Source organism: Panulirus ornatus, chromosome 8, assembly GCF_036320965.1.
Source record: "Panulirus ornatus isolate Po-2019 chromosome 8, ASM3632096v1, whole genome shotgun sequence".
Taxonomy (NCBI): domain Eukaryota; kingdom Metazoa; phylum Arthropoda; class Malacostraca; order Decapoda; family Palinuridae; genus Panulirus; species Panulirus ornatus.
This window is the reverse complement of record NC_092231.1, coordinates 3,889,550-3,913,181: the sequence shown is the minus strand read 5'-3', so window position 1 is coordinate 3,913,181 and position 23,632 is coordinate 3,889,550. Positions and strand designations below refer to the sequence as shown.

Genomic DNA, 23,632 nt, shown 5'->3' with positions numbered 1-23,632 from the left:
TCACATGACCGCTGGAGACTGAGTGTGAACGAATGTGGCCTTTGTTGTCTTTTCCTAGCACAACCTTGCTAGTGCGGTAAGGAGAGGGGTGCTGTTTTTCATGTGTGGTGGGATGGCGACAGGAATGTATGAAGGCAGTAAGTATGAAAATGTACATGTGTATATATGTTTATGTCTGTGTATATATATATGTATGTATACGTTGAAATGTATTATTTATTTATTTATTTTGCTTTGTCGCTGTCTCCCGCGTTTGCGAGGTAGCGTAAGGAAACAGACGAAAGAAATGGCACAACCCACCCCCATACACAGTGTACACACACACACGCCCACACACGCAAATATACATACCTATACATCTCAATGTACACATATATTTACACACACAGACACATACATATATACCCAGGCACACAATTCACACTGCCTGCCCCTATTCATTGCCATCGCCACCTTGCCACACATGGAATACCATCCCCCTCCCCCCTCATGTGTGCGAGGTAGCACTAGGAAAAGACAACAAAGGCCCCATTCGTTCACACTCAGTCTCCAGCTGTCACACAATGATGCCCGAAACCACAGCTCCCTTTCCACATCCAGGCCCCACACAACTTTCCATGGTTTACTTCAGACGCTTCACATGCCCTGATTCAATCCACTGACAGCACGTCAACCCCGGTATACCACATCGATCCAATTCACTCTATTCCTTGCCCGCCTTTCACCCTCCTGCATGTTCAGGCTCCGATCACTCAAAATCTTTTTCACTCCATCTTTCCACCTCCAATTTGGTCTCCCACTTCTCCTCGTTCCCTCCACCTCCGACACATATATCCTCTTGGTCAATCTTTCCTCACTCATTCTCTCCATGTGCCCAAACCATTTCAAAACACCCACTTCTGCTCTCTCAACCACGCTCTTTTTATTTCCACACATCTCTCTTACCCTTACATTACTTACTCGATCAAACCACCTCACACCACACATTGTCCTCAAACATCTCATTTCCAGCACATCCACTCTCCTGCGCACAACTCTGTCCATAGCCCACGCCTCGCAACCATGCAACATTGTTGGAACCACTATTCCTTCAAACATACCCATTTTTGCTTTCCGAGATAATGTTCTCGACTTCCACACATTCTTCAAGGCTCCCAGGATTTTCGCCCCCTCCCCCACCCTATGATTCACTTCTGCTTCCATGGTTCCATCCGCTGCCAGATCCACCCCCAGATATCTAAAACACTTTACTTCCTCCAGTTTTTCTCCATTCAAACTTGATAATATAGAAATGGGAATAAATCAATAAATGATATTGATTGTGATAGATAAGGTGAAGAGCATTTAGTTGAGAGTGTGTTATATGCAAATTAGCCAATTAGGAATTCAAGATGACAAAAAAATACTTAATAGAATATTTTTATTTAGTATTTTTTTTAGTTGAGGATAATAAACAATCTGATAAGTGAGTTAGAATTTGTTTAGCATGTAAATTAATGTATTCTTCACTTTCATCCATGAATTTGATACTTCATAATAGAACTGTGATTCTCACCAGTCAAAAACCCTCTCTGGAGGAATGAAACGAAAACTGTCTGTTGGCATTGCTCTCTGTGCTGGAAGCCGTGTTGTTTTCCTGGATGAACCTACATCAGGTATGGATCCAGGTGCAAGGAGACTCATCTGGGACTTATTACAACAAGAACGAGTGGGACGAACTATCCTTTTAACAACTCATTTCATGGAAGAGGCAGATCTCTTGGGGGATCGCATTGCTATAATGGCTGATGGCATTGTGCAGTGCTGTGGTTCATCTTTATTCTTAAAGAGGAATTATGGTTAGTGAATAATTGTTTTATTTTTAATTCTATTAACTTTCCCCAGTTTGTAACCGAAGTAGGCTATTTGTTATGCTCTTTTCCATCCATCTGTTCCCCACTGTAAACCCATGTTTTTGGGTGCATTTAAGTCAAAACAGTTAAATTGATGTACTTCAGATATAAAAGATTTATTTCTCACCAAGGACACCCCATCCCGGAGTGACTACAGCAAAAGGGTCTCTATTTATTATTTCTCACCAAGGACACCCCATCCCGGAGTGACTACAGCAAAAGGGTCTCTATTTATCCCTGTCCTTCCATGCTGCCTCCCTTTGATACATCTTTCCTTGCATCCTTCCACCATTTGTCTCTCTGCAGTAAACTTCCATCCTATTTTCCCTTGTCACAGGTGTTCTTCCTCTCACACCAACCCTTTTAGTTGTATTGCCATACACTCTTGTAAATTCCCTATCATGCATTCTTTCCATGTGCCCAAACCACCTCAAAGTTTTTCTCTCACTCTACCATTCCTAAATTCATTTCCTTTGCATTCCCTGTCATACCATATCTGTTATATACCACCCTCATTTCTTTCATGGATAAGAATTTAATAGTTCAGCAAAAATTTAGTGTGCAGAGGTAAACATTAATATTGTTAAGAATTTTATCTCGCATAATACACATGACAGCCAGAGACTGAATGTGAACGAATGTGGCCTTTTTTGTCTTTCCCTGGCGCTACCTCATTGAAGCAGGGGGTAGCGATGCTGTTTTCTGTGGGGCGGGGTAGCGAAAGGAATGGATGAGGGCAAGCAGTGTAAATATGCGCATGTTTACATATGTATATATGAGTGTGTGTGTTTGTATATGTATGTATATGTTGATATGTATATGTATGTATATGTGTGTATGTGGGCACTTATATATATATATATATATATTTCTTTTTTTTTTTAATTTTCCAAAAGAAGGAACAGAGAATTGGGCCAGGTGAGGGTATTCCCTCAAAGGCCCAGGCCTCTGTTCTTAACGCTACCTCGCTAATGCGGGACATGGCGAATAGTTTGAAAAATATATATATATATATATATATATATTTTTTTTTTTTTTTTTTTTTTTTTTTTTTTATACTTTGTCGCTGTCTCCCGCGTTTGCGAGGTAGCGTGAGGAAACAGACGAAAGAAATGGCCCAACCCCCATACACACGTACATACACACGTCCACACACGCAAATATACATACCTACACAGCTTTCCATGGTTTACCCCAGACGCTTCACATGCCTTGATTCAATCCACTGACAGCACGTCAACCCCGGTATACCACATCGCTCCAATTCACTCTATTCCTTGCCCTCCTTTCACCCTCCTGCATGTTCAGGCCCCGATCACACAAAATCTTTTTCACTCCATCTTTCCACCTCCAATTTGGTCTCCCTCTTCTCCTCGTTCCCTCCACCTCCGACACATATATCTTCTTGGTCAATCTTTCCTCACTCATCCTCTCCATGTGCCCAAACCACTTCAAAACACCCTCTTCTGCTCTCTCAACCACGCTCTTTTTATTTCCACACATCTCTCTTACCCTTACGTTACTCACTCGATCAAACCACCTCACACCACACATTGTCCTCAAACATCTCATTTCCAGCACATCCATCCTTCTGCGCACAACTCTATTCATAGCCCATGCCTCGCAACCATACAACATTGTTGGAACCACTATTCCTTCAAACATACCCATTTTTGCTTTCCGAGATAATGTTCTCGACTTCCACACATTCTTCAAGGCTCCCAGGATTTTCGCCCCCTCCCCCACCCTATGATCCACTTCCGCTTCCATGGTTCCATCCGCTGACAGATCCACTCCCAGATATCTAAAACACTTCACTTCCTCCAGTTTTTCTCCATTCAAACTCACCTCCCAATTGACTTGACCCTCAACCCTACTGTACCTAATAACCTTGCTCTTATTCACATTTACTCTTAACTTTCTTCTTCCACACACTTTACCAAACTCAGTCACCAGCTTCTGCAGTTTCTCACATGAATCAGCCACCAGCGCTGTATCATCAGCGAACAACAACTGACTCACTTCCCAAGCTCTCTCATCCCCAACAGACTTCATACTTGCCCCTCTTTCCAAAACTCTTGCATTCACCTCCCTAACAACCCCATCCATAAACAAATTAAACAACCATGGAAACATCACACACCCCTGCCGCAAACCTACATTCACTGAGAACCAATCACTTTCCTCTCTTCCTACACGTCCACATGCCTTACATCCTCGATAAAAACTTTTCACTGCCTCTGACAACTTGCCTCCCACACCATATATTCTTAATACCTTCCACAGAACATCTCTATCAACTCTATCATATGCCCTCTTCAGATCCGTAAATGCTACATACAAATCCATTTGCTTTTCTAAGTATTTCTCACATACATTCTTCAAAGCAAACACCTGATCCACACATCCTCTACCACTTCTGAAACCACACTGCTCTTCCCCAATCTGATGCTCTGTACATGCCTTCACCCTCTCAATCAATACCCTCCCATATAATTTACCAGGAATACTCAACAAACTTATACCTCTGTAATTTGAGCACTCACTCTTATCCCCCTTGCCTTTGTACAGTGTCACCATGCACGCATTCCGCCAATCCTCAGGCACCTCACCATGAGTCATACATACATTAAATAACCTTACCAACCAGTCAGTAATACAGTCACCCCCTTTTTTAATAAATTCCACTGCAATACCATCCAAACCTGCTGCCTTGCCGGCTTTCATCTTCCGCAAAGCTTTTACTACCTCTTCTCTGTTTACCAAATCATTTTCCCTAACCCTCTCACTTTGCACACCACCTTGACCAAAACACCCTATATCTGCCACTCTATCATCAAACACATTCAACAAACCTTCAAAATACTCACTCCATCTCCTTTTCACATCACCACTACTTGTTATCACCTCCCTATTTGCGCCCTTCACTGAAGTTCCCATTTGCTCCCTTGTCTTACACACTTTATTTACCTCCTTCCAGAACATCTTTTTATTCTCCCTAAAATCTAATGATACTCTCTCACCCCAACTCTCATTTGCCCTCTTTTTCACCTCTTGCACCTTTCTCTTGACCTCCTGTCTCTTTCTTTTATACATCTCCCACTCAATTGCATTTTTTTCCTGCAAAAATCATCCAAATGCCTCTCTCTTCTCTTTCACTAATAATCTTACTTCTTCATCCCACCACTCACTACCCTTTCTAATCAACCCACCTCCCACTCTTCTCATGCCACAAGCATCTTTTGCGCAATCCATCACTGATTCCCTAAATACATCCCATTCCTCCCCCACTCCCCTTACTTCCATTGTTCTCACCTTTTTCCATTCTGTACTCAGTCTCTCCTGGTACTTCCTGGTAATTGGTATACATGGGGTGTTCAGTGTTGTAAATGGAAATGGTGAAGAGCTTGTAGATTTATGTGCTGAAAAAGGACTGGTCATTGGGAATACCTGGTTTAAAAAGCGAGATATACATAAGTATACGTATGTAAGTAGGAGAGATGGCCAGAGAGCGATATTGGATTACGTGTTAATTGACAGGCGTGCGAAAGAGAGACTTTTGGATGTTAATGTGCTGAGAGGTGCAACTGGAGGGATGTCTGATCATTATCTTGTGGAGGCTAAGGTGAAGATTTGTATGGGTTTTCAGAAAAGAAGAGTGAATGTTGGGGTGAAGAGGGTGGTGAGAGTAAGTGAGCTTGGGAAGGAGACTTGTGTGAGGAAGTACCAGGAGAGACTGAGTACAGAATGGAAAAAGGTGAGAACAATGGAAGTAAGGGGAGTGGGGGAGGAATGGGATGTATTTAGGGAATCAGTGATGGATTGCGCAAAAGATGCTTGTGGCATGAGAAGAGTGGGAGGTGGGTTGATTAGAAAGGGTAGTGAGTGGTGGGATGAAGAAGTAAGATTATTAGTGAAAGAGAAGAGAGAGGCATTTGGATGATTTTTGCAGGAAAAAAATGCAATTGAGTGGGAGATGTATAAAAGAAAGAGACAGGAGGTCAAGAGAAAGGTGCAAGAGGTGAAAAAGAGGGCAAATGAGAGTTGGGGTGAGAGAGTATCATTAGATTTTAGGGAGAATAAAAAGATGTTCTGGAAGGAGGTAAATAAAGTGCGTAAGACAAGGGAGCAAATGGGAACTTCAGTGAAGGGTGCAAATGGGGAGGTGATAACAAGTAGTGGTGATGTGAGAAGGAGATGGAGTGAGTATTTTGAAGGTTTGTTGAATGTGTTTGATGATAGAGTGGCAGATATAGGGTGTTTTGGTCGAGGTGTTGTGCAAAGTGAGAGGGTTAGGGAAAATGATTTGGTAAACAGAGAAGAGGTAGTAAAAGCTTTGCGGAAGATGAAAGCCGGCAAGGCAGCAGGTTTGGATGGTATTGCAGTGGAATTTGTTAAAAAAGGGGGTGACTGTATTGTTGACTGGTTGGGAAGGTTATTTAATGTATGTATGACTCATGGTGAGGTGCCTGAGGATTGGCGGAATGCGTGCATAGTGCCATTGTACAAAGGCAAAGGGGATAAGAGTGAGTGCTCTGAAGAATGTATGTGAGAAATACTTAGAAAAGCAAATGGATTTGTATGTAGCATTTATGGATCTGGAGAAGGCATATGATAGAGTTGATAGAGATGCTCTGTGGAAGGTATTAAGAATGTATGGTGTGGGAGGCAAGTTGTTAGAAGCAGTGAAAAGTTTTTATCGAGGATGTAAGGCATGTGGACGTGTAGGAAGAGAGGAAAGTGATTGGTTCTCAGTGAATGTAGGTTTGCGGCATGGATGCGTGATGTCTCCATGGTTGTTTAATTTGTTTATGGATGGGGTTGTTAAGGAGGTAAATGCAAGAGTTTTGGAAAGAGGGGCAAGTATGAAGTCTGTTGGGGATGAGAGAGCTTGGGAAGTGAGTCAGTTGTTGTTCGCTGATGATACAGCGCTGGTGGCTGATTCATGTGAGAAACTGCAGAAGCTGGTGACTGAGTTTGGTAAAGTGTGTGAAAGAAGAAAGTTAAGAGTAAATGTGAATAAGAGCAAGGTTATTAGGTACAGTAGGGTTGAGGGTCAAGTCAATTGGGAGGTAAGTTTGAATGGAGAAAAACTGGAGGAAGTAAAGTGTTTTAGATATCTGGGAGTGGATCTGGCAGCGGATGGAACCATGGAAGCGGAAGTGGATCATAGGGTGGGGGAGGGGGTGAAAGTCCTGGGAGCCTTGAAGAATGTGTGGAAGTCGAGAACATTATCTCGGAAAGCAAAAATGGGTATGTTTGAAGGAATAGTGGTTCCAACAATGTTGTATGGTTGCGAGGCGTGGGCTATGGATAGAGTTGTGCGCAGGAGGATGGATGTGCTGGAAATGAGATGTTTGAGGACAATGTGTGGTGTGAGGTGGTTTGATCGAGTAAGTAACGTAAGGGTAAGAGAGACGTGTGGAAATAAAAAGAGCGTGGTTGAGAGAGCAGAAGAGGGTGTTTTGAAATGGTTTGGGCACATGGAGAGAATGAGTGAGGAAAGATTGACCCAGAGGATATATGTGTCGGAGGTGGAGGGAACGAGGAGAAGTGGGAGACCAAATTGGAGGTGGAAAGATGGAGTGAAAAAGATTTTGTGTGATCGGGGCCTGAACATGCAGGAGGGTGAAAGGCGGGCAAGGAATAGAGTGAATTGGATCGATGTGGTATACCAGGGTTGACTTGCTGTCAGTGGATTGAATCGGGGCATGTGAAGCGTCTGGGGTAAACCATGGAAAGCTGTGTAGATATGTATATTTGCGTGTGTGGACGTGTATGTATATACATGTGTATGGGGGTGGGTTGCGCCATTTCTTTCGTCTGTTTCCTTGCGCTACCTCGCAAACGCGGGAGACAGCGACAAAGCAATAAAAAAAAATATATGGGATGAAGAAGTAAGATTATTAGTGAAAGAGAAGAGAGAGGCATTTGGATGATTTTTGCAGGGAAAAAATGCAATTGAGTGGGAGATGTATAAAAGAAAGAGACAGGAGGTCAAGAGAAAGGTGCAAGAGGTGAAAAAGAGGGCAAATGAGAGTTGGGGTGAGAGAGTATCATTATATTTTAGGGAGAATAGAAAGATGTTCTGGAAGGAGGTAAATAAAGTGCGTAAGACAAGGGAGCAAATGGGAACTTCAGTGAAGGACGCAAATGGGGAGGTGATAACAAGTAATGGTGATGTGAGAAGGAGATGGAGTGAGTATTTTGAAGGATTGTTGAATGTGTTTGATAATAGAGTGGCAGATATAGGGTGTTTTGGTCAAGGTGGTGTGCAAAGTGAGAGGGTTAGGGAAAATGATTTGGTAAACAGAGAAGAGGTAGTAAAAGCTTTGCGGAAGATGAAAGCCGGCAAGGCAGCAGGTTTGGATGGTATTGCAGTGGAATCTATTAAAAAAGGGGGTGACTGTATTGTTGACTGGTTGGTAAGGTTATTTAATGTATGTATGACTCATGGTGAGGTGCCTGAGGAATGGCGGAATGCGTGCATAGTGCCATTGTACAAAGGCAAAGGGGATAAGAGTGAGTGCTCAAATTACAGAGGTATAAGTTTGTTGAGTATTCCTGGTAAATTATATGGGAGGGTATTGATTGAGAGGGTGAAGGCAAGAACAGAGCATCAGATTGGGGAAGAGCAGTGTGGTTTCAGAAGTGGTAGAGGATGTGTGGATCAGGTGTTTGCTTTGAAGAATGTATGTGAGAAATACTTAGAAAAGCAAATGGATTTGTATGTAGCATTTATGGATCTGGAGAAGGAATATGATAGAGTTGATAGAGATGCTCTGTGGAAGGTATTAAGAATATATGGTGTGGGAGGCAAGTTGTCAGAGGCAGTGAAAAGTTTTTATCGAGGATGTAAGGCATGTGTACGTGTAGGAAGAGAGGAAAGTGATTGGTTCTCAGTGAATGTAGGTTTGCGGCAGGGGTGTGTGATGTCTCCATGGTTGTTTAATTTGTTTATGGATGGGGTTGTTAGGGAGGTGAATGCAAGAGTTTTGGAAAGAGGGGCAAGTATGAAGTCTGTTGTGGATGAGAGAGCTTGGGAAGTGAGTCAGTTGTTTGCTGATGATACAGCGCTGGTGGCTGATTCATGTGAGAAACTGCAGAAGCTGGTGACTGAGTTTGGTAAAGTGTGTGAAAGAAGAAAGTTAAGAGTAAATGTGAATAGTATTTTATTTCAATATTTTATTTCAGATCTTTATAGCATATATTACTCTCATGTATGTGTATGTTGCACCATTTTGGTCACCTGTATTGAAACATTCTAATGAAAGAAAAATTTGTAACTAAAATAAGTGAACCTTGCAGCAGAGAGGTTAGCAGTCTTGGATATGCTCATGTTTGAAGAATGACAAGGGAAGACATGACTGCAACTGTTAATTTCTTCAAAGGATATAATGATAATGTTAACTGCACAGTTTTTTTAAGAGCAAGAGAAAGATCTGCAAAAGGCATAAGGAAATACATTTTAAGAATAGATTGGTCAAGGAGTGGAACAGGCCTGAGTGTTGGAGAGATGAATGAAAAGAACAAAGAAATCTGAAAACTTTAAGACTGAAAAGAGACTTAAGAGAGGGGGCTTTTCAGATATGAAAGTCCATCTTCATATACTTTGATAGTTAATCAGAGAGAAATGGAGCATGCTTTTGAGTGGGAAAAGAAATAAAAAAGATACATTTCAATCATAATGTTTTCAAAGAACTTTTTATGAGTCTTCCTATTAAGCATCTGGAAACATCATAGGTAATGATTGACAATTGACTGAAATGTGCTTGGTAGAGTGTATGCTATGTAAATTCTTAATTTTTTACAGGTGCTGGGTATCATTTGATAATAGTAAAGGAAAAAGATTGTGATGTTCATACCATTACTGATGTAGTACAAGCTCACATACCTGATGCTGAACTGGACCAGAATATTGGAGCAGAACTTTCCTATGTTCTTCCCAATGCTGATGTGTCAAAATTTGAAGCCTTATTCTTGCAGCTTGAAAAACAAAAGGAGGATCTGAAAATCTCAAGCTTTGGGGCTTCTCAGACTACAATGGATGAAGTATTTTTGAGGTTAGTGCTTGGTTTTCTTAGTAATAAGAAAGTAATTTTATAGGAGTTCTTTTTCCTAAGCAGCAGTAGTTTCTTACTTGGAATAACACATTCATGCATTTTATTAAATGCTACAAAAATATAACATACATTGCATGTTGATGTAATACTGCACTTGAAAAATAGATGTTTGGGAGTTCTATAAATTAGTCCAAATACTTAGGAGACCTGGTCATGAGTATCCTTATGCTTGAAATGAAATATATAGCTTTCACATAACTTAGAAAGGGATCCTTAGGTAATCATAGATGGTTAAGATCTCCCAGTGTGGGTTTTTATATAATTTCTTAATGCCTAGTTGCCTCTATTGCCATCATGAGGAAACATAGCAGCAAACTAGTTATCTTTTATAATGTACAGAAAGTAGAACCTGTCATCCGCAGACGAAATCCACAGACTATTCCATATCTATAGATTTTTTTTCATACCTGTTCATTGTTTCCTGTGATGGTGAGGCAGTGCTAGAAACAGACAAAGAATGGGTTCATTCACTCTAATTCACTCTCTTGCTGTCTTGTGTAATGGAGTGAATTCAGAACCAAATACCCACAGCCAAGCCCCACAGACCTTTTTGTGGCTTCCCCTAACTGCTTCATATGCATTGATTTATCCCATTGATAGCACATCACCCCTTGTATAACACTTTTAGCACCAATTTGCTGTATCCCATGCATGCCACATGGTATCATCCATGTTCAGATCTCAATATCTTGTAGTTGGTAGGCAGCCTCTGAACAGAGAGTTATACTACCAGTACTACATGCATGGGTATTGGGGAAGTTAGTGATGGCTGTGTGGTAAGCCAGCATTTCAGTGTTTGTCAAATTGCACTCCTTTGACCCAGGTAGCTGTCTTTTCTTTTTGCCTCACCCACACATGGACTGCTGGCATTCTGTCCTCAAACATACAATTGCTCATTGTCATGCATAGCACTTGACAGCAATTAACTCACACAACTCATTCTTCGTAACTCTAGATTTTCCTGTGATGAGCGCTATGCACTAGCCCTGCCATTTGACAAAATGATGGGAACAACAGATAGAAGTATTAGGGAGGATCATTAGGTAGTAATATCTAGTAGAAGTAGTAGGTAGGAACATTATGCAGGAGCATTAGGTAGATGTATTAGATCAGAACAATAGGAAGGAACATTAAGTTGACACGTTAGGTAGAAGTAGTCAGTTGGAATAATAAGTAGGATCCTATGGAAACGTTGTGCAAAAGTTGCCCTCTACCAATTGCATGTTTAGGGTGAGGCATTAAAGGTTAAGAAGCAGCACTGGAGTACCCCAGTTATGGAGACTCCTTTGCCATTGCCACTCCTTCTGGGTTGTTTCTGGCAGGAAAGGGCACCAGAAATATAGAGAGATGGATAGGTCTTTCACTTTATCCCTCTGTCTCCTCCTTAGTATCCTTCTTTCACTTGTCCTTTCTGCATCCAATATGTTTACCATTTTAGTCAGTCTCTCTTATCTTATCCTTTCTTTTTCTCCAAACCCATTGAACACATCGTGCTCCCCTCTCTTTTATGCATACTCTTCAAACTACCACACCTCTTTCTCATCCTATCATTTCTTATTCATTCGCCCCACCTCACACAACATATTGTTCTTAGATGTTTAATTTTCAACAAATCCACCTGTTCCATACTTATTTATATAGGGGCCTTTTCACATATCCATACAATGCAGTCAGTCATTAATGAAACTCATCTTTGCCCCACACAGAGTGACTTCTTTTTCTGTACACTCCGCAGGGCACCCAGGACCTTACCCCCATCACCACCTTATGGCTCTTTTAAGCTCAAGGTTCCAGGTCTCTAAAACACCACTTCCTGCAGGTTTTTCCAGTCAAACACGTATTCCAACTCACTTGTCTCTCTCCACTGCTAATCCTTATAGCATTGCTTTTATTCATGTTCATTCATAACTTTCTCCTTTGACACACTCTCCCAAATTCAGAAACTAGTTTTTGCAGTTTCTGACTCGAATCTGCCACCAAAGAGTGAAAACGAGAGTTCGGTTGAGAGAGTATCAGCAGACTTCAGGGAGAAAAAGAAAATGATGTTGAAGTTGAACAGTATGAGGAGAGCAAGAGGGAAAATGGGAGCATCACTGAAAGGCACAGATGGGGAAAATTTTAATAGGCAGAGATAAAGAGGAGATGACATGAGTATTTTCAAGGACTGTTGGTTGTGCTTTATAATGGTGGCAGATGTGGGATGATTGGCATATAAAGATATGCAATGTGATTGTCACGCAGTTGCCCTGGTGAAAAGAGAACAGGTGGTCGGAATATTAGGAGATGCTTTAGATAGAAGTAGCCAGTAGAAACATTAGGTAGGAGCGTGTGGAACACTGTGCTAGGGTGACCCTCACCAGTGGCACTAAAGTCTATGAAGTGGCACAAGTTTACCAGTTATGAAGACTTTTGCTAAGGGAATTCCCAGAGGGAAAGGGCATCAGAGAGGTAGATAGATACATAGATAGATCTTTCACTCTATTCCTCTGTATCATCCTTGGTTTCCTCCTTTGCCTTATCCCTTCTGCATCCAACATTTTCTTCCCTCTTAGTCATTCTATCCTCTCTCATCCTTTCCAAATTATTTCAGCACACCCCTTTCCTCTCTCATACATGCTTTTCATACTACCACACCTCTCTCTCACCCTATCTTTTAATCAGTCAACCCCTTACTCATATTGTTCTGATATGTTTCATCAACAACACATCCACCCTGTTCCATAATTATTAATCCAGGGTCCTTCCCACATAGTCATGCAACATAATTAAGAGTCCTGCATCATCAGTCATGCCCATCTTTGCCCCACACATAGTGACATGTCTTTATACACATTCTTCTGTACACTGAGGACTTTAGCTCTCTTACCACCCTATGGCCCACTTCAGCTCTCATGGTTCAATTCACTGTCATGTCCATTCCCAGGTCTCTGAAAAACACTTCATTTCCAGGTTCTTTCCTGTCAAACACATACTTCACCTTACTTGTCTCTCTTCATTCCTTAATCTAATAAACTTGCTTTTATTCACATTCACTCTCAACTTTCTCCTGTCACAAACTCTTCCAAACTCAGGAATCTGGGACCAGTGAGTGCAAATGAGAGTTGGGGTGAGAGAGTATTAGTAAACTTAAGGGAGAAAATGAAAAGGCCTGTGTCTGACATCCATATAACACCCTGGGACTACCATACCATCCTACATACCCATATTTGCCCTTGCAAACAGTGAGATCTTTCCACACACTCTTTATATCACCCAGGACTGAGCTACCTCACCCACCATATAGCTTACTTTAACTCCCATGGTTCCCTCCACTGCCATATCCACTCCCAGGTATGTAAAACCCTCCACTTCCTCTAGGTTTTATCCATTTAAATTCCCACTCCAACCAATCTATCTCTCTTCAACACTAAACCTAATAATCTTACTTTTGTTCACATTAACACTCAACTTTCTCCTTTCACACTCTTCCAGATTCAGAAACCAGCTATTGCAGTTTCTCACTTGATAATGCCACCAGAGCTGTTTCATCAGCAAAGAAGAGCTGACCTACCTCTGAGGCCTCCTTCTCTCATCAGACTGCAGACCTTCCACTCTCTCCTAGACCTCACTTTCACCTCTCTCCACCCTATTCATAAAGAAGTTAAACAGCTATGGTATCATCACATACTCCTGCAGAAGACCCATCTTTACCTGGACCCATTCACCTTCCAATCTTCCTACTCATGCACATGCTTTACTTTTCTGACAAACACTCCTCATTGCTTTTAGTTGCTTTCCTCCCACACCATATTTATGTAACAACTTCCGCAATGCATCTCTATCATCCCTATAATGCACTTTCTCCAGAAATACCACATAAAGACAGATCTTTTCATTTTTCAAAGTATTTTTCACACAAATTCTTAAAAGCAGTAACCTGAGCCACAAGTCCTCCACCACTCTTAAAGCCATATTGTTCCTCCCCAGTCTGATGCTCCATGCATGCTACCATCCTCTCAGTCACCACCCTTCCATACAGTTTGCCAGGTATACTCTACAAACATGTACCTGTGATTTAGTCATTTATTTTCCCCCCTTGCCTTTATACAGTGCCTCCATACAGGCATTCAACTAATCCTTACATACCTCTCCTTGAGCCATGCATACAACAGATATCCTAGATAACCAAATAGCAACTTTGTCACCTCTTTTCTTGAGAAATACAACTGCAATCCTATACAGTCCAGCTGCTTTGCCACACTTCATCTTATGAAAGGATTTCACCATCTCTTCTCTTTCCACTGAACCACTTGCCTTGACCTTCACTCTGCTTATGTCCATATCCCAAACACAGCACATCTGCCACCCTTTTATCTTGTGCATTCAACAGTCCATATCCTTCTTCCATTAATAAAACGATAAAAGGGGAATAGGTATATGTTACTGTTTGTACTTCATGTGTCTTTGTATTTATCTTCAACAGGGTTGGTGAGGCTAATGATCCAGGAATCATGGACCATCTCCACAAAGTTGTTCCCCCAAGAAGCAAAAGCAGAGCCACTGGCATGTTAGATGTTGGTCAGGAGAATGGGTTGTTACTTGACATTGAGCAAGGTGATGTAATGGAAGATGAAATAAACGCACCCCAGCCAAAGCAAGGTATCAACTGAAAACTTTTGAAAAATATATCACTAACAGATGATAGTATGAATGAAAATTTGTTACAGAGGACTTCATTTGTGTATTTTATTGCATATTTGGTGTTATTGCACAAGGCATACACAATTTCAGTGTGAGATGTGTTTTGAGGAAGTAGAATATATGGTTTGAGTTATTTTCAGGGGATATGCTCCTTTGTATTTGTAGAGCCTGTACCTAAATGCAAGTGCTCTGTGATGATCACTATGTTTGTTTGAATATTCATTCTGCTTGCCATCCTGAAATATTATCTCAGCACTAGCACAGCAACCTGTACATATCATAATGAAATATATTAATAAGCTTTCTTAGTTGTGTACATATGTCTTTAACGAGTTTCAGTACATTTCGATACTTAATCAAGAAAGGAAGAAAGTATACCTATCTTCTTACATACTGCCCAACAAGTTCTTTCTGTCTTTATAAAATTCCAGATTTTTTTTCATACTTGATCGCTATTTCTTGCGTGAGCAAGGTAGCATCAGGAAACAGACAAGAAAGACACATTCACTCACATACACATTATATATTATTTATTCATTATACTTTGTCGCTGTCTCCCATGTTAGCGAGGTAGCACAAGGAAACAGATGAAAGAATGGCCCAACCCACCCACATACACATGTATATACATACACGTCCACACACACACATATACATACCTATACATCTCAACGTATACATATATATATATACACACACAGTCAAATACATATATACACATGTACATAATTCATACTGTCTGCCCTTATTCATTCCCGTCGCCACCCCGCCACACATGAAATAACAACCCCCTCCCCCCTGCATGTGCGCAAGGTAGCGCTAGGAAAAGACAACAAAGGCCACGTTCGTTCACACTCAGTCTCTAGCTGTCATGTATAATGCACCGAAACCACAGCTCCCTTTCCACATCCATGCCCCACAGAACTTTCCATGGTTTACCCCAGACGCTTCACATGCCCTGGTTCAATCCATTAACAGCACGTCGACCGCGGTATACTACATTGGTCCAATTCACTCTATTCCTTGCATGCCTTTCACCTTCCTGCATGTTCAGGCCCCAATCACTCAAAATCTTTTTCACTCCATCTTTCCACCTCCAGTTTGGTCTCCCACTTCTCGTTCCCTCCACCTCTGACACATATATCCCCTTTGTCAATCTATCCTCACTCATTCTCTCCATGTGACCAAACCATTTCAAAACACCCTCCTCTGCTTTCTCAACCACACTCTTTTTATTACCACACATCTCTCTTACCCTTTCATTACTTACTCGGAGCAAACCACCTAACACCACATATTGTCCTCAAACATCTCATTTTCAGCACATCCACCCTCCTGCACACAACTCTATCTATAGCCCACGCCTCGCAACCATATAACATTGTTGGAACCTCTATTCCTTCAAACATACCCATTTTTGCTTTCCAAGATAATGTTCTCAGCTTCCACACATTTTTCAACGCTCCCAGAACTTTCGCCCCCTCCCCCACCCTATGATTCACTTCCACTTCCGCTTCCATGGTTCCATCTGCTGCCAAATCCACTCCAAGATATCTAAAACACCTCACTTCCTCCAGTTTTTTTCCTTTCATACTTATAAAACCTTAGATTGCATAGATGTGCCTCTTATGCCCGTATCTTGGCATGCTGAGTTAAAGAGTTTATAGGAAATTTGTAGCAGTTTAAGCCTGATTAAAAAGTACCCTCTCAAGATCTCAACATACATTTCCTCCAAACTTTTGATTACTTTAGCTTTCAAAACTGTTGAATGTTTAGAGGGTGGTTTTTGTGAGGGTTACCCAAATAATCTAAATGTGTTTATATATTGTTTGAGTAATGATCATCTAAACCTCATCTTAGGAGAAACAAATGGCACTTTTAATGAGGGGTTTGTTTTCCGCATACCAAATACAGAAAATTTATTATGATACGGTACCAGGTTGCTGAGATGGCATTTTGAGCATTTTCGTACATTGATGATTTGTCTGCATGTTGCATCACTTTTAATCCTATTCATGTTTTGTATGTTATGATTCTGCTAATGACCAAATCATGGATAGTTCCATTCCAGATAATTTTGGCAGAAGCTGAATATAGGTTAATGTGTGATACTTTCCATTCTGCTTTTGATATTTATTTTGGTCAGTAACTAGTTTGGTAAGTGACAGTTGCATCACTGAAAGACATAACTCTTGATACATATTTCACAGGGAGAGTGGCAGCAACTTGGTTTAATGCAGCTGTTCAGCGTGTCGTACTAATGATAGAAAATGGTAAAACTCAGAAGCACAATTTTCAGAATTAGTCTTGCTTTGAGGGATCTTTGGTTTTGATTATGCTTTCCTCCTCCTACCTCATTATGGTTATAAAACTAGATTATATAAGATTATCAAGAAATATGTTTATTTATTTTTTACCAAATTAACAACATTGTTTCTGTAAAAGAAGTTTTCCTGTTAAAGTTAATCAGAGCAGTATCTAGAATTTTCTAAAAACGTATTCATAGCAACAAAACTGGTATTGATTGCTAAAAGCTTAATACTTATCTCATAAACAGTTAGTTTTAGCCATTATTGCTTGTCAAGTAATTTGTGCAGAGTTTTGGGCTTTTTAATTATGATCTTGATTGCTAGGTGTATACCACCAAACCAACTTGTGTAATTTTCTTTTTAGAATAAAATGGTAATTGGTTCTATATACAGTATTAGTATCATGTCTTTTCTGAGGTGGAATTCTCAAAAATATTTATCAATATTAATTTCTCTATTTTCTTCCTACTTTGTGTTATAGTTTTTCTTCCTCCTGTGCATCTGTCTATCTATATCTGTAATGCTTTTTCCCTCATGGAACTCACTCAAGGGGATGGTCATGGCAATGGAGTCTGTGTAACTAATGAACTCCATTGCCACTTATTATTAACCTTTAGTGCCTCACCCTTAATAGGCCAGTGACAGAGGGCAACTCTAGCACAGTGTTTGCTGTGGTTCTTTCCTAGTAGTCTGCCTGATGTTCCAACATGCTGCTTCTACCTAATGCTCTTGCCTAATTTTGCTGCATACTACCTCTACTTAATGCTTCTACCTAACTGTTCCTACTTACTCTTTAGTGTTCCTACTATTTTGCCAAAAGGCAGGGCTAGTGCATAGTGTTCTACACAGGAAAATTTAGAGTTACAAAGAATGAGCCCTGTGAGTAAAGTGTTGTCAGGTGTTCTTTGTGACAAGGGGAGATTGTATGTTTGTTGAGAGAATGCCAGTGGTCCATGTGAGGGTGAGGCAGAAAGAAAAGATAGTTACCTGGGTGAGAGGAGTACATCTTGACAACTACTGAAGTTCTGGCTCACTATGTAGCTGTCCCTAACCTTCCCAATTTAACTCAGGTTGGTGATATACCCCCCTTGGTTGTTAGCTGCCTGCCAACTACATCTTTCATAACTTTTAATTGAAATAGAGATATAATTGCTCTAAGTTATTTATTGAATTATAGTGTACAAGGGTGAAATACTACACTAATCTTGTCCCATCTGAAACTTCTTCTCCGCTTCACAGCTTTTTAAGTTTCTGCTTATGGTCTACATTTACAATTTCATCATTTACCTCACCCATGATTATGCTGTGAGTGAGAAATCATCATACCATAGAAAGGATCACAGTGTCACTGAGGAACTTTCCTCCTCAAAAGATTCCATCTTGAAAGTTGAAGTGCTTGGGGTTTCACTTGAGCACCAGTACCCTAACAAGTGCCAGGTTTTTGTGATACTTGGATTTTGTAAATGCCAGGTGTTAGATGTTAAAAGTGTGGTACAATTTGCACCAATTTGTTTTAACCTTCATCTGTCTATATGTATCTCTGACACCTGTTCTCTGTAGGAACTCCCGTCAAGGGGGTGACTATAGCAAAAGAGTATCTTCTTATCCCTGTCCTTAAATACCTCCCTCACATGCACCTTTCCAAGCATTCTTCCACCATTTCTTTACCTTCAGTACTCTTCCACTCTATTTCCCCATGTCATAGGTGGTCTTCCTCTCACAACAACCCCTTTAATGTTATTATCATATACTTTATGTAAACTCCCCATTGTGCATTCTTTCCACATGCCCAAACCACCTCAAAGTATTTTGTTCCATCCATCCTACCACTCCACTGTTCATTTCCTTTCATACTCTGCCATACAAAATCTCTCATACACCCCCTCATTTCTTTCTTTATTCCATTTAGTCATGCCACATGCTCCTCTCAGATAGTTTATTTACACAGTCTGGATTCTTGACCTCTGTGACTTATTCCATGACCATGTTTCAGCTGCATATGTCAGGGTCAGAAGGACTATGCTTTCCCTTAATCCTTTCTTCACTCCTGTAGTTACACCTCTACCCTCCATTGTTCTGCTCTCTTCCGTATCTCTCTTTCCACATCACCAAACTTACCTAAACCAGTTCCTATTCATGAATACTTAATTTTTCTTATCTCTTCCAGTCTTTTTCACCCATATTTGCAATGCAGTTTAGTAAACTTTCTTCTCACATTCTTTAGGGTTTTGCAAAATCTATATTTTCACTCTGTGTCCTTTCATATGCCATTGCTTTACTTTTTCTCAAATTTACCTTCAATTGTCTCATCTTACATTTATTCTAAAATGCACGCATTGTAAAACACACTTACAACCATCTGCAACTCCCCTTCACTTTCAGCAATCAACACAGTATCCTCTGCAAATGGGCTTGTCACTAGCCACCATACTTCTTTGCCACACTCCCTGTTTGCACCCCCTTTCCCTAGTTTTGATTTCACCTCTCTTATTACTCCATTCATATATATGTTAAAATGCCACAATAACATCACACAGTCCCACCTCACACCCACATGTATCCTGAAACTCTCAACTCTCCATTTATTCTTATGCATGCAGTTGCTACTCTGTAGAAGGCTTTCACACCATCCAGCAGTTGTTTGCTACCCCATATATCCTTAACACATCCCATAAAGCATTGCAATCAACTCTCTCATCCATTTTCTTCAGATCCATAATAGCTGCATACAGCTTCTTACCATTTGTTAGATACTTTTCCACAGTCTTTTTCACCATGAAAGTCTGATCCACTCATCTTCCCTTTCTTAACCCTCCCCCACTTCTCTTAACTAATTCTGCATTCAGTCGTTTCCACCACTCTATCAATGAACACTTGCATGTGCTTGGTATACTTAACAAACTTATTCTCCTGTAGGTCCTACATACATCCTTAGCACTTTTCCTTTGAATAAAGGAACAGTAATAGCTTTCATCCAATCTTCAGCAAAAAAAATTTGTTTTTATGCTAAATTACCTATCAAATGTATCCACTATCACACTTTCTCCTTCAGCATTTTAGCCATAATCCCATCTGCTTCAGATGTCTTTCCTACCTTCATCCTCATTATTACCCTCTTTACCTTTATTCTTGCAATAGGCCCCTGCACTTGTATTTTTTTCCATCCATCCTCCATACCTATGCATGTAACAGTTGCTGCCTTGCCTTCTCCCACATTTATAATTTTTTCAGAATACTCTTTCCATCTTTCTTTCGCTTTCTCCATTTGATTCAGCAACTCCCCTTCCTTACTTCTCACATCAGCATTTGCATTCCTATAGCCACCTCTTTCCTTTCTCACTTTCCAGTACAACATTTTATTTTCCCTAAACTTTTCCCTCAACTTTCTTCCAAAAGTGCAAAAGTGTCTTTTACTCTTCCTTTTCTTTCTTCCATCAGCTTCTTGGCATTCTGCTTTCACATCTTCCCTCTCCTTTGGTATATTCCTTTCAACTAATCTACTACATGCCTTTTTTCTTCTCTTCCACAGCTTTTCTTATATATCATCTGTCCACCATGCGATTTCCCTTTGTATTCTTATATCTCAAGACTGTACCTCCAATTACTAACTCTACAACCTTTAACAGTCTTTCTCTAAACATTTTGAAAACTTTTTTTCATACATGAGTGCAACCATACATTTTCTGCACTGCCATTTAATATTTTGGTCAACCTTCTTTCGTACTCCTCTTTGCATTCTACCTGATTCATTTCCTTGCTTGCCAACACTTTTACCTCCCCATCTTTTCTTACTCCACACCTGCACTTCTTCCTGATCCTTACTCCTACAAGGACTTCAAAATTGTCAGTCTCCAAAGAATCCTCTCATAACTCTAGCACTCAGCACATCCTTAATGTTTCATCCACTGCCACATATTGATCAAACCCTCTTGTTCTTCTCTTTTATAATTTTTCATCCAAGTATACCTGTAGATCATCATGTGCCAAAGAAATGTGACTTTCAAGGAATAAACCCTTCTCAGCACAGATATCCACAAGACAACTTCCATTCTTATTTACACCAGGCACTCCCAGTGTACTAACAGTCTTGCCAGTTTCATCACATCCCACCTTTGCATTCATATCACTCATTGCAACCACCTTTCTTTCCTTCTCAGAATCATTTATACAGTCATTCAAATATCTTGAGAATTGCCTAATTTCATCCTTACCTTGCGCAGCCTTCATAGCCACAGGTGCATATGCACATATCTATGCATACTTTACAATTCCAATTTTTCCTTTCACCTGCAATATTCTTGATTCATTGCATCCGTTTTCTGTATGTAACATCTTCCATACTCTTAATGATAGCACAATTGCACATCTTTCTTACCCTCTTCCCTGATCGTTTTCATTTGTTCCTATCCATACTGTTCCTCCCACCTGCCCTTACACTAATTGCATTTGTCATTTCCATTTTCACTCCATACGCACTGCTCAAGGATATAGGTTTCCCCAATTCCAAGCATATCCAAACTATTACTTTTAGATTTCCCCACAAGCTCTCTCATTTTACTCTCACCAGTCATCCCATATTATTCGGACATATGATCCTTAGTCCCGCGTTCCTTTTACTTACCAGCATAACTGGTAGACTTCAGTGCCTATTCTTAACCTTTTTGCTTCACCCTTGACAAGCTACTGGCAGAGGGCAACTCCAGTGCAGTGTTTCCCAGAGGCAGCAGGCCTCTCAAATTGTCCAAAAAACTAAAACTTCAGCACACTTCATGTGTTTGTCTGTTTCTAAAAACGGATTTTTTTTATGTACTTGGTACATGTGATGTGAGGATGGTTGACCGAGCAAGTAGTAATATCGGAAGAGAGAAGTGGTTGAGTGCTGAAATGGTTTGGACAAACGGAGACAATGAATAAAGGGAAACAAAGAGGAAGTATGGGTATGAAGCGAAGGGATGAGGAAAATTGGGAGACCAAATTGGAGATGAAAGGATGGAGTGAAAAAGATAATGAGTACTTGGGGTTTGAACATTCAGGAGGGTGAAAGACATGTATGGGATAAGGTTAATTGGAGTGATGTGGTATGCAGGAGCAACATGTTGTCATTGAACTGAACTGGGGCATATGAAGCAGCCTGGGAAACTATGAAGTAATCTGTGGGACGGGGCCTGGTTGTGGCTAATAGGGCGTGTTTTCAGAGAAAGGATATGAATGAATAAAACCTTTTCTTCTTTTGCTCCTTGCACTACCTCACTAATGCAGGAAATGGTGAACAAGTATGAAAAAATTGATAAATGGTGTGTATTCACTTTTAGAGGGTAATCATTTTCATTTTTTAAAGATGCTAAAAGTAAGTCTGATATGATGAATGCTTTGTAGATTCATAGGGACATGGAGGTAAGCAGAGCTAAAGATCCATGCCAAATAGTTAGGTGAAAAGAGAAATGATGAAAGCCTTGCATAAGATGAAGTGTGGCAAAGCAGTTGGAGTAGATGGGAATGCACTTGAATTTCTGAAGTGTTTGTGATTGGTTAGACAGGATTTTCATTCTACATATGGCTCAAGGTGAGGTGCTGAGGCCTGATGGAATGCCTGTATGTATTGTGCCATTGCATAAAGGAAAGGACAAGGTGAGCTTTTTTTATTACAGAACTATAAGTTTGTTAAGTATAAGTGTTAAGTTATATGAGAGGTTGGTGTGATGCACAGAGCATCAGACTGGGGAGGAACAAAGTGATCTTTGCTTTGAAAAATCTTTGTACAAAACTGTTGGAAAAAAGGGATGATTTGTGTGTTGAATTTACAGATTTGGAGAAAGTATATGAAAGGGTTGATAGAGATGCTTTGTTATGGATATATGGTGTGGGAGGAACTTTCAGAGAAGAAGTGAGTGTGTGCAAGTATAAAGAGAGGAGGATGAGTGATCCAGATGAAGATGGATCTGCATCAAGGGTGTGTGATGTCTTCATAGATGATTAAATTGTTCATGGATGGGTTGGTAAGGGATGTAGATGCTAGGGTTTTGGAGAGAGGGGTGGATCTGCAAAGATCTTAGGTGAGTTGGAGATTGTGCAGAAGGGAAGGTTACTGTGTGGGAGGCCAAAGATGGGTATGTTTGATGGTATAGTAGTACAAACAGTGCCGTATGGATGCAAGTCTTGGGTCTTGAATATATAAGTAAAGAAGAGGTTAGATTTTAGGGAATCAGATGCCAGACACATTGTGTGGTGGTAGAAGAGTTGATCGAGTAAGGAATGACTTGGTGAGAAAGAGAGGTGTGGTAGTAAGTGAGTGTGTTTGAGAGTGTTGAAGAGGGGTATTTTATAATTGTTTGGACATATGGATAGGATGAATAAGAAGAGACAGACCAAGAATATACATGTTTCTGAAGTGAAGGGAACAAAGAGGAGGGGAATACCAAAGATAGGTTGGAAGGACAGAGTGAAATATGCTTTGAGATATTAGGGTGTAAAACTGCAGGGGTTTGCCAGGCATGTGTGGGATAGAGTAATTTGGAACAATTTGGTAGGCAGGGGATGACATGCTGTCAGTTAGCTGAACCAGGGCATATGAAGCAGTCAGGGGAAACCCTAGAATGGTTTATGGGGCTTACCTGTGGATAGGAAGCTC

General features: G+C 40.5%; 1 protein-coding gene across 1 annotated transcript in view; it reads left to right on the top strand.

Moving 5' to 3' along the window:
* Abca3 (ATP binding cassette subfamily A member 3) overlaps positions 1-23,632 on the top strand; it is a 201,783-nt gene that overhangs the window by 82,151 nt on the left and 96,000 nt on the right. Inside the window, exons 18-20 of the mRNA XM_071663978.1 lie at positions 9,706-9,955; positions 14,478-14,653; positions 16,906-16,968. Coding sequence (XP_071520079.1) covers positions 9,706-9,955; positions 14,478-14,653; positions 16,906-16,968 — 489 coding nt within the window. The remainder of the gene's footprint in view (positions 1-9,705; positions 9,956-14,477; positions 14,654-16,905; positions 16,969-23,632) is intronic.